The 11,838-nt window shown below is 37.4% G+C and overlaps 1 protein-coding gene across 2 annotated transcripts in view; it reads right to left on the bottom strand.

Moving 5' to 3' along the window:
* Positions 1–3,655: 3,655 nt before the first annotated feature.
* The window catches only part of MTA3 (metastasis associated 1 family member 3), a 133,209-nt gene continuing 125,026 nt past the window's right edge, over positions 3,656–11,838 (bottom strand). The window contains exon 19 of one of the 2 annotated variants that reach the window (XM_032682889.1): positions 3,656–7,863. In XM_032682889.1, coding sequence (XP_032538780.1) covers positions 7,728–7,863 — 136 coding nt within the window. In that variant the 3' untranslated portion in view covers positions 3,656–7,727. The remainder of the gene's footprint in view (positions 7,864–11,838) is intronic. The other variant, XM_032682890.1, reaches the window with a different exon arrangement.

The raw sequence follows: 11,838 nt of genomic DNA, 5'->3' as shown, positions 1-11,838 counted from the left end.
GCGATGGAATAAAAATGGCCTTAAATTGAAAAATGAAGAAGCGGTGAGGGAGAAAAAGATTCTAGATGCTTATAGAATCCTAATTATAATCTTCCTTGACATCATTCTGAAAAGTGAGTTAAAATTCATAGAGATTAGGGTTCAACAAAGCAAAGAATACACAATATGGTAGGATTAGGGTGCCTAAGCATTGATGAAGCAACTTAGAAGGGGATTGGATCCAAATATACCATTAGGATCCAAATATGTCATTAAATGAGAAGGCTAGCATTGTATTCCAGTTATGCAGAAGTGGAATGGGAGCATCTCCAGAGGGCTCAGCTACTCTGAACCATTTAGTACACTCCAAACTGCAGCAGTGCCATGGAGCCTGCTTTAGCCACAGAGCAAGACACTCTCATTCTATGGATGACAGCAGCACCAGCCAGGTAGGTGGTGAATTTCAAAGTAAGAAGTATTGGAGCCGTTTGTAGTGCCCAGTACACACTCTGCACGCAGTGATCCAGTCTTTCCTTCTCCCAGACATTCAGCAGCAACTGAACCAAATCCACACACACTGGGCAGGGGAGCAGCATCAAACTCTCATTTCTTCTGAACATGTACAAGAAGCAGGAGAGCAAGCAGAGACCAAAAAAAAAGGAGAAAATATTTAAACATGCCTTAACTGTGCATGTACAAATTGCAGGATGGAGTCTAGTCTGCTTGAAAAAGCCAATCAATACTGCACTTACTGTTCCTAATACAGAAAACAAACAAGGGGGCAGGATTATCAAACAACTAGGATAGCGTCAGGCTCCTGCAAGCAGACTGTGCAACACAACTCCCTTTTTATGGATTAAATGTATATCTTAAGGATCGAAGGCAGTGTCACTTTTCTTGGATTCACTGCTTGAAAAAAAGATTAAAATGCCAATAGAATCTAGGCTGAAGGAAAGAAAACAAATATGGAGCCATTCATCAATATTATAGACTCTAAATGTCCATTGCATCTGCCCCAATGACTTCTCTTATTGAAAAGTTAAAGTATGAGTAGCTTGTTTTCCCAATACGTGATTACCGGGCAAACAGCACAAATGGAGGAGTTTGATTAATACAGGAAAAGCAAGTGTAGTGTCCAGTGAACTGGAAGAGAAAGGACTGCTTGAAAGAATGATTCTTCAGTCACGGACAGTTGTACCCATGTAACACAAGAAAATCATGTTCAGTATCCTCTTCTGCTATATCCTGCTAGTTTAAGGTTGTACACTCCTTACTTACTTCTTAGCTTCATATAAATCCTTGTGAAATTCCTTTTTTTTTTTTTTTTGCTATTATACAGAATGTATTTTTGTGTGCCTAAGGAAAAGAAACTAGGGAAAGAGCCACTTTTAACCCAAAGGTGATATGAACTGCCTCATTCACATTAATGAAACTATTGATTCAGATTACTGAGGAGCACATCTCTGAAGTAATAACACAGCTAGCAAGAAGGGGAAAAAAAATCCCTACAAATAAACGTGGGAGTTGTCATGCCTCTCCAGGCTCACTGGGGCTTAGCTTTGGAGAGGAAGTTCTGCAGCCATGAATCAATAACTTGTAGGAAGAGAATCAGCATCAAAATGTGGCTCTAATCCTTTTCCTCCCATTCTGTTGCCCAAAGCAGTACAGACTAAGATTATTTCTGCAGGTGGTTTCCTTCCTTATAAAGCTCTATTAAACCATTTAAAATAAAAACAAATGGCCTTATTGCATAACATCAGTGTCAATTCTAATACTTAAGGAATATCCCAGCTACACAAAGCAGACTTTGACTTGAGTGTGTATCTTAAATACGACTTCAGACAGTTCTTTGGCCTGACACCTAGGTTTTATCATCATTTAAATGAGTAATAAAGAGTTTTAATTTCTATAAAGATCCCTCTGCTTAGCTTATAAGGAACACACTTTAATGTGTACACAAATAATGTATATTTGAAGAACCTTTGTTCTTGCCACAGTGGTAATAAGGGGCTGTAATATAATGGCCTTAAAGTGCACGTAGGACTTTTATGTTAAGCTGAATTGGCAACACTCAGGTATTTTCTATTTTCCTGTTTTATAAAATAGCCATAGTGCATCTGGCTTCATGAAAAAGTGTCATGGTGTCAGACAGGTCTCACAGAAAATGCTTTCTGTATTTACAAGCTTTTACAAAAGTTCTGCATATACCAAGGACCAAAATAAAACTCATCTCTTAGTAAAATGCCCTCTCTAATAATTTCTGCTTTCCAATAGACAGCACAGCCATGTTTTGCTGTTTGGGAGGGGGGAGTGTCTTTGTTTGTTTGTCTCTTTTTTTGGTTGGTTAGTTGGTTGGTTGATTGGTTGGTTGGGGTGTTTTTTAATCTTTTAATTTGGGGGTTTTTAATATTTTTCTTTTTTTCTGACTGCTAGTGCAAGGGAGAGAAAAACACTTTATATCCTTTCATTGCTGAGGCTTTGTATGTGATCAATACCTTTACAGTGAACTAAAAAATTGAGAGACTAAAATGATCCATTAAGTAACTATTTCAACTAGACAAGGGAAAGGGTTTAAAGTCATATTTTGAAAGCGAGGAGTACCTTGGACCTCCTTTTTGACTGAGATTCCTTGTAAGCCTGGTTAAACCTTGTTAAAGAGATTCCCAGTTCCTCATTTCTGCCAGCAAAGGACTGCTTCTAGAGATTATCTCCTCCTTGCTATGAATGCAACTCGTCCAGAAGGACTAGTAAATATAACTCAAAGGACTAGTAAATATAACTTATCTTACCAATTAAATTGAAATGAGTTTTGCTACTTGGAATGTGCACAAGGCTCTTTAGGGGAGGGGAGAAAACAAAGAAAAAGATAATCCATTCTAATGCAAACATTTGGTAACAATAGTAAGCGTGTGGACCAAGCATCCTACATTTCCTAAAACAGACTAGGGAATTAGGAGATTGAAACAATTGCCTCAAACAAACCTGTGAAGCAGCAGGCATTACTTCTGTTCAGAAGCCCTTTATATGATTCTCCTTCCCTGGAAAAAACATCTGATTAATTTGTGGACATTACCTTAGATGTTAGTAAAGAAGAGGATTCAGATAATGTTTCATATTTACATAGAAGTCACCAGCTCCAGGTGTTACCAAATGAACAACATGCAAAGTTTCTGACACTAATACAGATCTGCAAAGTTTAAATGGGCCAATGCACTGGAGACTGCAAGGCACTGTAGCTTCTTGTATTTTTTTGTGGACTATGAGTCCTTCTGCCTAGATTTCAGCTCAATCCTGAGAAGTCTTCTAGTGTTCCAATGCAAGGACCAATACTTCATGTCTCTCTTTCCCCAACTTTTGAGTCTTCTTTCCTCATCCCCATTTTATCTACTAGTGTTTTTAACTCTCATGCAGTTCATCAGTTTTCATTCTCTTGACTATTCAATAGCCTACTGTAAAATGGGATGACAGTATCAATCTAGAAATTTAGTTTCCTGCAAAAAGGGCCAAGAGTCACAGAGTTTGTACACAAAGACACTTTAATGCAAATCAAATAGTACTGTTTCATTCTAAGGTGCTCCACACATCCTCAAACACCCAACATGGAGCTTCCCAGTTTTACCATTCCATTGAGAAATTAATATTTAGTCTAAACAACATAATTTTAAAAAGACAACTCTTTAATGCTTCTTGTTTTTATTTAATCAATACTGTATTTCAATACCAACTGTTAAATCTTTATGAGTAACGGGAGCATATTCTTCAAATTTGTTGATCACTATATAGAACAACCTCAAAACTCTTATCCAAAACCCCATGTATTCCAAAATTAGGTTTCCTCCCTCAACATGCAACATTTGAATAAAAAAGTCCTGACTTACTCAAAAAAATTCCACTGTGCAGTTATATAAACTCAGATCTCTTGACACCCCCTCTGGCTTATGAAGACACAGGTTTTATAAAGGACCTTCAAAAGAAAATGAAAAATGCATATTATTTTGCTGACATTTCCAAAGGATTCTAACAATTCCATTACCATAGCAGTACACATATATAAAGACACTGTGTCCAGTAAATCGTACTATGCAATATAGTATTTCTGAAGGACTATAATTGTTCTCTGCAAAGGCTGTGGCATGTTATGCTGTGATTATATTGGAAATTACTGTGCAGCCATTCCATTTTTTAAGCCTTCATAATTAGGAAAGTATCTCTGTTGAAATTATATTTGTTAAAAAAAAAATCACTTTAGTTTACTAAAAAAGTGCACATTCTGTAAGTGCAGGCTCCATTTCACCATTTCTACTGCTTGTTTGTTCTTCATTTCAGTTCCAATTCCAAATTTTTCATAACATGCTGCAAGGTTTGGACTGCAGAAACAAAGGCTGTATTTGCCCTTAATCAAAACACTGTTTTAAAAGCTGTTGTTTTCATAACACGAACACATTTCAAACAATCTTGAGTATTTCAAAACCTCCCTTTTCCATCCTACAGAATCAAAATTTCCATCTCTAAGTAGGGACCTTTAAAAATAATCTGAAAACAGTATACACAATATTTCAAGACAGCAGAGTAGCTATAGAGATGACAATGCAAACATAGACATTTTAGATGTTAAAACAATCTTCTTACTTTCTATATGAGGCCTCTGAACACAAAAAGACTGTGCATTTTGCATGGTTTTCTAGCCCCATATTTGTAAATGGAAAGGCAAACTTTCAGACAGATTTCTTACTCAGCTAACGGGAAAATAAATCGTACGGTAAATGCAGCTCTGATGCTGCCTAGATTCTCTTGCTCGTACCCATGGTAAGTACCAAACCTCTTGTCCTTGCTTACAAGGTTTATGTTTATACTCAGTGTCATTATTGATGACTGAGATATGTTAGCTGGTTTTAAAATAATTAACTTGGGAAGCTTGATAAAAAAAGTACAGAGCTCTGATTTCTTGTGGATACACTGTTACAGTTTACACAGGAATGTGTCATCTTTGCTCACAGTCAGTGAAAAATCTTTTAACTCAACAGAAAGCATGGAATTGCATGATATTGTAGTAAGAAGTGTCACAATTTCTACAAAAATTTAAATCATTATGCACAAATGCAGCAGGAACATGTCTTCAGCAGATCTTCCATCAACGCTCTCAGTTGAAATTCACAGGTAAATCCTGTATCCGTCTCTGAAGAACATCTTGCAGGAAAGGTAAGATGGAGAGAGAGCAGGTAAAGACAAAGGTGCAATACATGGCGTGCAGTTTCTCTGTGCACTGTGTGCAGTTTAGAGGAGACAAAGTCTCTGTGCAGCTGCATGCAGAACAGTTTAAAGACAGAGCAGAAGTTATTCCAGCAATTAGTCTTCTCCATGCCTTACCTACCCCAAGGGTTGGTTATTGCAACCTGTGAAATGACTTTGCTGGGCGGAGGTGAAATTACTTCCAGTGTATCCAGATGAAGCACCTCAGCTTGGAGCAGCAAAGGATTCTTCCTTACCTTGGTTGTTTGATGCAAAAGATAATGGTACCAGGCAGCTGGCTGCATAACAGGGAGCTGTATTACCAATATATCTTTCCTCAGAGGGAAAGAAGAAAAAATGACTTCACATCAGACTATTACGGATACTAATACTATTGTCAAAAGCAGAAACACACAGAGATTTTACAAAATACTGTCTAGACACTGGAGCACACTGACTAAAGAAATAATTTGAGTACAAGCTTAATAAGGCAGGATAAAAAAATCTACAACCTTACAGCTAATGACACTTCGAAAATGAGTCTACTGTGTGTGATTTCACTGATGTTTGAGGGAGCTTGTTCTGTTAATGTTTTTCATACTTTCAGTCAAACAGATTGCTGAGTAATCATGTTTTCTTTATTTTAATGGGTGAGGAAGGTATTATACAGAAGGTGTTTCCATATGTTGCAGTTAATAAAGGCAATCCTTAATAATAAGAGTAGGCTGTCTCTGCTCAGTTATCTGATGAAGAGCCCTCCTGTTGAGAGGAAGAAGCAGATCCTGTGCCTAGAAGAGACTCCTAGGGCTGCACACTTCAGTGGCTACTGGAAAGTACTGTAAGCAGATGAATCACAGGTCTTCTCCAACTGTGTCCAAATCAGTGACATTCACTAAGGTGTTCAGGGCACTAGGAGCAAGCACTTCATGTCATGAATCTCTCCATCACCCTTTTCTTGCTGGTGAAGGACAGTGGACAAGACCTGGATCCATCACTCCAGAAAACCATCAGCAAGTCCCCTCAAGAGGTCAGGGTGCTTTCATCTCTGAAGAAGCATCTGGGTCTCTGTCTCAAGAGCTCAAAATCCTACACGGAGAATACAGCTAGCTATAGGCTGAGGTCACAGATGCTCTTTCAGACTGAAACCATAAAATGCATGGGGGGAAATAATTTTGGGGGCATCATCCGGAGGGCATGACACATCACTTACATTTTTGTCTTTCTAACCCCAAAGCTGAGTGCACGTCCACAACTGGATGAAAACCTCACAATTATTACTACACCATTAGAGCTAAGTAGTAAAGAGGGAGGGAAAAAAAGTTTTGAAGCTCATCTCAGTTTACTATGACACGTTCAGTGTCCGACCACATCGTAAAAAGCCACACAGAATCCAAGCCTACTGAAGGACAACTTGCCTCAGATAATTGACACATTACACAGCAGTGCTACACGCTGGTTTTCTCTGGATTTCAAAGTAGGACAGAGATTGTTCACCTGTAAGTACCTGAGTAGAAAAAAGACCTGCCTCTGTTGCCATTCCCACTTTCTGGGAGACTGACAGTTTCCTACAAGCAGTTTCAAAAGGCACATCATCTCTCCATGGTAAGTATCCACCTGTAGCCTTACATTTATGAACTTCAAAGCATTCTGCAAGACATCTTTTTATCCAGACATATCAAAATGTAGAAATTATTTTGTGGAGAGACATTTCTAATAGGAAATAGTTTATTTCTTGATGTTTTCTGGGAATGGTGTTCTGCTGGTTTTCACTATTCAGAATAGACTTCAAGAAATGCAAAAAATACCCAAAGAAATAAGTGGATGCTTGCAAATATATAGATGATAGGACTAGCTCTTACACATGCAACTAGTCCAGCTGGATGTTCACAGCCACACATAATACTTTCCAGGATTTTAATCAAAGCTAATATGGCCTACATTTTAAAAATTGGCCACTAGTTATGGGCACTTCCTAATTCAATCAAAGTTTCAGAACTGCTAAACAACACCTTGTCCTTGTTTCAGGATCTGGATGCTCAGCAGTTCAGAAAATCAAACCCAAAGTGACTCAAACCAATACTGAAAAATATCAACAGTTTGTAGTTGTTTTTGAAAATGCAACCCCTCAAGGCTAAATCCCACTTTAAAGACACTGCAATCGTTTTGAAAGCTGCATATTTTTGTACTGAGCCACTAGGAGGCATAGACAAATGTGGTGGGTGGACTCTGCATCCATATTCCTTCAGTGTGGTCAGTGCAAACAGTTCCTCCCTCATCAGCTAACACTGATGATTGGGAATAGAGAGAATCCGGGATAGGCCTGCACAGTGAACCAGAAGTAGCCCTTGCAGAGGTGAGGGAAAACAAGGGCTGCTGTTGGATCCTGCCCAGAACACACAACCCAGCCACAATATGTCCATATAGTGTTTCTGTCTCAAAGATGTGTGAAGTACTGTTGTATCTGCATTCACAATTAAACATAATTTTGACATTATTATGGTGCTGATGCTGTTATATCTTCAGTGCATGATGGTTCCTGGCTCTGTTCGTGCCTGCCTATTGTTCATGAGAGACTTTGTCTTTGCAATGATTGAAGAACAAGGTGTTCTGGAAGCTCTTTTCAGCTGTGACCTGGTGAACTTCTTACGGATTTTTCTGTAAGGAGGGAAGGAGAAAAGGAGGGAAAGAAGAGAGAGACAACAGAAGAGATAAATCTCAGTCTTTAACAGAAGACTGCCCATGAGCCAATAACAAATATAACAAATACTCTTACCAGAGCAGGAAGGTTAGTTCATTGGAAAACACTTGCAGTCAACAAGAGTGAGCCCTGTCCATCAACTGATGATTCACAGTTGTCTGACAATGACTCAGTGAAAAGTGGGTTGGTGTTAGATAATATTTGGACATTAGTATTTAATTACATGAAATCTTGGGCCAGAATGCTCAAATGGTGAATCCTCACATGTGTTATTAATGTGGGAATGAAAAAACACAGAAGAAGGAACCTTGTTAGCACCCAAGTGAATGTGGTACCTCTGAAAAAGTGGTGGAGTGGGAGCAATTATTGTTATTTGTACTGCATCACTTCTGCAGATAACACATAAACCGGATCTCTGGGCTTTCTAACTAGTGCCATTCAAGTGCAGTAAATTAACTTTCATTTTAGACTTTCAGATGAAAAATCAAACATATTAACTACAGGTGGCCATGTTGTTTGTATTGTAATCTTATACATTCAAGATGCATAAAGTCTTGCTATGTCTCTCTAGAGAGACTGCTCTGTTTCTCTACCATTATAAATCAATAACCACAATGCTGAGTGTATCCAGGGTAGAGTATCAGAAAACACAGAAATGGCACACACGAAGCATGCTAAGAACTATCTTCATTGGCAGAGCCCTGAATATTAGATGCTACTGGAAAACTACTTATTTTCTGAATACACTCAAGAAACCCAGCTTTCATTTAGGTAGTTTTATAAATTACAGGGATTTTGAGCTTCTGGAAATGAATTAAAGCAAACTGGAGCCTCTAACACTAAATGAGACCAGGTTTCCTAATTCAAGCTTTCCGACTTGAGAGTGTGACCTACAAACTACAGGGTGATGAGGTGCCCACCTACATCAAGGTTCTGAGATGGCAACTCAAGAAGGGTTTTTTCCCTTTCATCTAAATGGGCTGTTACCTCTCAAACTGAAAAATAGTGACATTGCAAATACAGGATCAGCTCTAAATAAATTACATTGAATCCTAAAATAACAATTTGCATATTAAATTCAAACACATATTTAGTTACAGGTTGAGTGTTACTCAGGGATATAAGCTTCCAGTCAAGTAACTGGGCCACAGAAGAGAACATAAAGAAAAAAAAAGGCACAAAGTAGGAGAATATACTCTGGTAATAGAGGTTAAAGGAAGCCTGAAAAATACATCTGCTTTGGTTAATATATTTTAAAGGTTCAAAGATGTATTCCTTTTAAATACCTGAAGGAAGGATGTCTTCATGGCTTGGAATAACAAATTACAATTTAGCATCATTCAGCAATAAGCACAACAGAAGAAAAGGAAAGAAATCACTAGAAAGTTAAGTTTAGGCTTTTCACACAACCCCACGAAGAAAAAGCCTTATTATTTAAGTACTTACTTTACATGGGCATCTTAAACTAGGCCTTAGAAGATATTAAGCTTGTTGACAAGATATCACATACCTTCTAGAACAGTAAGATCATAGAAATGTAACCTGAGACTGGCAGAAACGTGTATTTCTAAAATAATGAGACAACTGGGTTTTAGAAATTCATGTGAATAGACAATAGTTATTATCCATACTGATTATAAATAGGGATGATTTCAGCAAAAGCTTACAGAACTGGATCCCTTTTGATACATTTGCTTGGAAAACTTCATATTTATTTACAGAACAAATGTGGCTATTAATCATTTGAGAAGCCCATGGTTTACAAAAATATCTGATAATTGTTTGCCCTTCTGAATTTTTAATAAGGCAACTTCATAAACTGCCAAGAAGTTCCTACTTATGAAAGCAATTTGCAGCAGATACGAAATGTAAGGACACTAAAGTATTTGAGATTACAATTTGTGATTATTTTGTAAGGACAGTACAGTAAAATAAAACATGTAGTCATTCTCATTAAATACTGGTTCAAAACCAGCAGGGAGAAAGGCAGAATGTCATCACATCATTACATCAAGCACACCACAAATAGAGTCAACTCCTCACTAAGTATAAATGAAAGTAGCTCTATGCAGACTTTCAGAAGAACTAATCTGGTATGCACTCTGCAAAGACAATCCAGCACTTTTACTTAAACAGGATTCTGAAAATGCTTCCAGGAATAAGCTGTCTGGGATACAGTCTTTCAGAAATAAAATTGGATGAATGGAAATTTCCACTGACTTCATTAAATGTTATAGTTAAACAACCATTTTGCTAAAAGCCAAAACTGTTCTTTTTACTGCAAAAAAAAAAAAAGAAAAAAAAATGAAGATGGAGGCAATGGACTCTTTACAATCCAAATTTAGCATCTAAATACAGTAAAGATTTTCGAGACGCACTCATCAGGTTTTATAATTTTCACTTAAACATGCAGGTTGTAATAGTAGCTGATGAAAGGCAGGAAATTCAAAGATAAAGTTGTTGTCAACCTTTCACTCAGAGCACTTCTCCCTCCTGCAAGGATACACTGAACTAAAGGCAGTCACCTTTAATGTTCAATTTCCTGTCCCTTTTTCACTCAATACCAGCCATATGTTTTCATTACACAAAGCTTTTATTTGGTGATGGCAAGTAAATTGCTTTAATATCAGTATCGTGGGTAACATCCTTTGCAGTTGTTATGAAAGAGTAATTGCCAATTCCCCTGCCTTTTTTTCTTTTGACTTTCGTACTAGTGTTTGAAGCATGATGCACTATAGACTTGAAATGCAAATTTGAAAGTATTTTAAAGCCTCTGCATTGTACTTCGAGCCCTCCTGAGACCAAAGGTCTGGGAATGAAATAAACTCTTAAAAGGTGATCAATATATAAAGCCACTGTGCTCATTTTTATGTCAAATGCAATGTACTGCTGCTAATGTAGGAATAAGAAACATTCTTTATGTCTGCATGATACTTCAATTAGTAACTGCAGAGAAAGGTATGCAAGACCCTTGGCACCTCCTTAGGGAAATATGGAAATGTACCTAAGTCTTAATAAAGGTCTTGATGAAGATCTATCATCTCTTTGCAAGTTTCATACACAGACTGAAACCTACTGGGTAGAAGTAATAGGCTGTATAGAGCATTTATGCCATGCTTAAATTTAATCAGGTGAATCATTTCAACTAAGCAACCCTTTCTCAGGATCCAAGTGCATTCCATGTAACTAACCATCTGGTGAAGTTAAATACAATCCTATATAATCTATTATGTCCAGATTTCTCAGGAATAGGATAGCTGGTAACAAAATTTCACATTTGTAAAAGCTGACACAAAGTTCCCTTCTCTAATTACGCCCCACACTAAAACTATATCAAGTTTCAAACCTGAATAGAATAAAGAGAGGTGACCTCCAATTGATGTTAGTCAAGGATATGTTTTTCAAGCCTTTTGTAGTAGGAGATAAAGGCATTACTTGCTTTTGCTTTGTTGATATTAAGCATATCTTTCTAACACTATATACAAACTGTTGTGCATCTGTCTTGCCTCCTCTGCATTAGACTCACAGTTGTGATGACTAGACCAACTTTGGTATTATCAGCTATACCAACAGTACTTAAGAAGTAATATAATAAATACAATTTATGGCAGAAGTTTTTACTGTGAGAGACACAAATTGCATGTAAAGGCTCACTGACATTTTAGCAGGTGACAAACCTTGTTTTGAAAGAAACAAACATTTTCCTATGAAGAGGAATTGTCCCCAACACATATGCACTTTTGTGATGTCCATAACTCTTCTTAAATACCAACATCCAGAATTGCTTTTGACTCTCTGTTTCCACTGAAAATACACTAATGACCTAATACAAACCTGGACATAGTATTATTTTTCACACTCTACTTAAATTAGTTTGATATTTTTGCCTGAGTCTTTCCTAGACTGATGCTGTTTGAGCAACATCCTTCTAT

Source organism: Chiroxiphia lanceolata, chromosome 3, assembly GCF_009829145.1.
Source record: "Chiroxiphia lanceolata isolate bChiLan1 chromosome 3, bChiLan1.pri, whole genome shotgun sequence".
Classification (NCBI taxonomy): domain Eukaryota; kingdom Metazoa; phylum Chordata; class Aves; order Passeriformes; family Pipridae; genus Chiroxiphia; species Chiroxiphia lanceolata.
This window is presented reverse-complemented; position numbering and strand designations above follow the sequence as displayed.